This window comes from Notolabrus celidotus, chromosome 21, assembly GCF_009762535.1.
Source record: "Notolabrus celidotus isolate fNotCel1 chromosome 21, fNotCel1.pri, whole genome shotgun sequence".
Classification (NCBI taxonomy): domain Eukaryota; kingdom Metazoa; phylum Chordata; class Actinopteri; order Labriformes; family Labridae; genus Notolabrus; species Notolabrus celidotus.
The window spans coordinates 12,424,169-12,427,927 of record NC_048292.1 but is presented as its reverse complement, the minus strand read 5'-3'; the positions used below and the strand labels follow the sequence as shown (position 1 = coordinate 12,427,927).

Genomic DNA, 3,759 nt, shown 5'->3' with positions numbered 1-3,759 from the left:
TGATATATTTGTTTTGGTTTGGCTCTAAAGACTGTTTTAAATGCCTTGAAGTATGCATCAACCCTGAGCCACTATTGAAGTGTTCTTGATGTTATATGTTGTTATTCCTGACATGTATTAAATAATACCAGTAATCCAGCTTGCTGTTTTGGTTTCTGTAGAAACATTTCAGATGTGTATTCTAAGAATAAGAACTGGTGTAAAGATTTTAGTTTTAAAATGGATTAGGGTTTATTTTAAGATGAGCCAGCTTATATCAAGAAACAGTGTAATCATAGTTTTCTAATAGTGAGTCATTTTTTACTTAAATTGTTTTTGTTTTTCTTGTCCCCAGGCCTTAATTTGCTCAAATTACGTATACAAAATAAACAAATGAGATTTATTTTGCTTGTATTCAGTATATTTCACTTATAACTGTAGGAAGTTTGTTTTCAAGTAGTATTCTACTTATTTCAACCTCAACCCTTTTTAATACTTTTCAGCACCTGCTTATTTCTAGATTTAACAATCTCATTTTAAGATTTCTTATCAAGTAAAATGAACTTGCTGCATGGACAGATCATTTCACTAGTTTTAGAAGTTAGAAGTTTTTTACCCTATATTTAAGCTACCCTTTATTGCAGTGTAGTTACCCACAGGGGTCAACTAAAACAAAAGTATCATGTAGTGTAAATTTGGGGAACTGTCCTTTAAATTCCAATCCATGAAATCAGCTTAAGACCTGTTCCTTGAACGCACCTTTTTGGAAACTTTCAGCACTTCTTCCTCCATGTCGAACAGACTTGAAGTCTTTCCATGTAAGAGCTTGTACTTCTCTTCAATTTGGGAGAACCTCTCGTTCTGCTGCAGCATCATCCTGAAACAAGGAAACATTTAGAAACTTAAATAGAAAACGACACAAAAAGTATCAAACAGTCACAAAATGACTCACCAACTCAAAGCCCCGCACGATGCTAGAGACAATACGCACATTATACTCCTAAAATCCAAACACGAGGATGTTTTATGTGCTGCTGAGCTCTTTACAGCTTCTGTCTTGGCTCGTTTATCTTCATCTTTGTCGTTTACAGCCGATGTTTCCGTCACTTCATCACTTTGTTTCTGAGACTTCTTCCTCTGCTTGACTTCAGTAGGCATTTTAGCACACTCTTTGCAGCTTTTACAGTGATTTAAAGGCCTTACAGTTAAAAAAAGAGAGTCTAACTTCTATACGAGACGTTGTAGGGTTACACAAAATATCTCTCTCACAGTTAAGTTCATAATTAAGACATAGACGTAGCAGAAATATAAGAAACTAGTCAGTAATCGTATTTTAACGCTATCCTCAGGCTGAACTGTTCCTTGGAAAAATGTCGCGTTCAAGTGCTCGTATTTGACTCGTTAAAACAAGTATTACGTACTAAGTCGCTTGTTCAAAAGATCAAAACACGACCATCCCGTTCACATTGTCCTCTTTATGCCACATACTGATTTGAATGAAATGAAATTGCATCTTTTAGTCAATCTAGTGTTTTTACAATTCCAATCCAGTCTGAAACACTTAAAGTTCCGACAGTATTGGAAGCATCCTAAACGCCCCGGCCGGCCACGTAAGTGAGGGGTCTGTCTGCAGGCTGCAGGGGAGGGGCGGAACGAGTACTGCCTACACAGGTATAGTGCAGTGGCGCTTCTGGGGAGGGGCCAACAGGGGGCGGTGCCCCTGTAAGACTGAACCTGGACCCCCCTGTGCCCCCCCTCCACACCAACAAATATTATACAATAAAAAAAGCTTTGGTATCGCGCCAATGTTACAGGCGGAACACGTGTATGGCACTTGGTTCCAGTCTCTTAGAGCACCAAGGGAGTCATGTTGAGTGTAAACAGCCCAACAGCTGCTGTCAGTCTGCATTTTGATATAGTACACAGTAGTATATATGTCTAGTATATAGGGATGCACTGATGTTTTGTCAGTTTGTTCTCAGCCGGTCCTCGCCCTCTCTTTTGTCACGGTTGAATGTGTCCCTCTGACAACACCCTTGGCCCCAGCCTGGCCCCCCCAATAAAATTGGTCTAGAACCGCCACTGGTGCAGAGGCCAGGAATTCTGGACCCCTTGAAAAGATATCTCAGTGGGCCCCATCACCACAGCCAGGGGCGTTCAACATAAGACTTTAAATATTTTTCCTTAAATGTTAAATGATGTCATTTGTGATTCTTATTCAGTTGTAACTTTCTTTCTGGTTCTGTTTGTTTGAGTTGGTTCTGGTTCTGTTTGCTTGAGTTTGGTTCTGTGTGCTTGAGTTTGGTTCTGGTTGCTTGAGTTGGTTCTGGTTCTGATTGCTTGAGTTTGGTTCTGGTTCTGTTCGGTTCAGTTCTGGTTCGGTTCTGGTTCGTTTTGGTTCTGGTTTGGTTCTGGTTCTGGTTCTGGTTCTGTTTACTTGAGTTTGGTTCTGGTTCTGTTTGGTTTGGTTCTGGTTCATTCTGGTTCAGTTCTGGTTCAGTTCTGGTTCGGTTCTGGTTTGGTTCTGGTTCTGTTTGCTTGAGTTTGGTTCTGGTTCTATTTGCTTGAGTTTGGTTCTGGTTCTGGTTCTGTTTGCTTGACTTTGGTTCTGGTTCTGTTTACTTGAGTTTTGTTCTGGTTCTGTTTGCTTGACTTTGGTTCTGGTTCTGTTTGCTTGAGTTGGTTCTGGTTCTGTTTGCTTGAGTTGGTTCTGGTTCTGTTTGCTTGACTTTGGTTCTGGTTCTGTTTGCTTGATTTTGGTTTTGGTTCTGTTTAAACCTACAGTTTACTTTCAATCAGATTCAGCCACACTAGATGCTATGAAAATATGAATATTACAATTCTCCACTTCATGCATGAGACACACATCTCACGGAGCTGGAAAGAAATTCCAGAAAGGAATTCTGAATGTTTGTTTATTTACTCAGACAATTATAGTTATCTTATTGCAGTTAAAAAAACCCAAAAGAAAAGCGTAGTGGAAAACACATTTATTTCAGGACCATTAAGGCCCCCCTCCCCACTTGGGCCCTAGGTAGTCAGTCCCACTTTTCCTCCCACTACGACGCCCCTGAGTGCAGAACTACATATAGTGAAATTGAGAAAAAAAAACATTAAAGTTTTTGAACTGTCCAGACAAACATGTTATATGTAGATCAGTGTGAATGCATTCATGTGATGTCCTTTATTGTATACATTTTCATGGGCAAATACCATAACCATGATGTGACCCACCACGACCCCCAAAATGCAGATACCGCACTATGCTGTTGAAATACTTTCCTTTTAGAATAAAATTATTCTTACTCAATTTTAATAGTTTTTAACAGTTTTAAGGCAATGGAAAGGGTGTGGTGGGTTTTGAACCAGACCTGGCAACCCTGCATTTAGCCTTTTATAAAGACACCAAATAACTAAACTCACATTCTGAATTCTGTCACTCAATATTATGTTGTATCACAACAGGTGATCAGACTGTAACTTGTCCTGGCATTCAAATATCTAAGCACCCCAAAAAGATTCTAAATGATGATTCACTTCAGATTATTGATTCAAATAAGAAGACATTTAATTCCTGACTGTCCAGAAATCTATCCAGAGCCTGCATGGTGGAGTTCTATCAAGTAAAGCAGAAGGATTGTTCAGAGCTTCTTACATGTTTTCGCCACAAGATGTCTCCAATCAACTTGTTATAAACTAGATAATGTCCTCTTCAACCCTTTATGGAAAACGTTACTGCTGGTGAAGTCAATACTCCTCAGTGTGCTTTCTCTAGCTCAC

General features: G+C 39.4%; 1 protein-coding gene across 2 annotated transcripts in view; it reads right to left on the bottom strand.

The window, feature by feature from the left end:
* Window positions 1-1,577, bottom strand: part of ikbip (IKBKB interacting protein) — a 10,204-nt gene extending 8,627 nt beyond the window's left edge. Inside the window, exons 1-2 of one of the 2 annotated variants that reach the window (XM_034673753.1) lie at window positions 932-1,577; window positions 739-856 (exon numbers count right to left, since the gene is read on the bottom strand). In XM_034673753.1, the coding sequence (XP_034529644.1) occupies window positions 739-856; window positions 932-1,137 (324 nt within the window). In that variant the 5' untranslated portion in view covers window positions 1,138-1,577. The remainder of the gene's footprint in view (window positions 1-738; window positions 857-931) is intronic. The other variant, XM_034673755.1, reaches the window with a different exon arrangement.
* Between the last annotated feature and the right edge of the window lie 2,182 nt (window positions 1,578-3,759).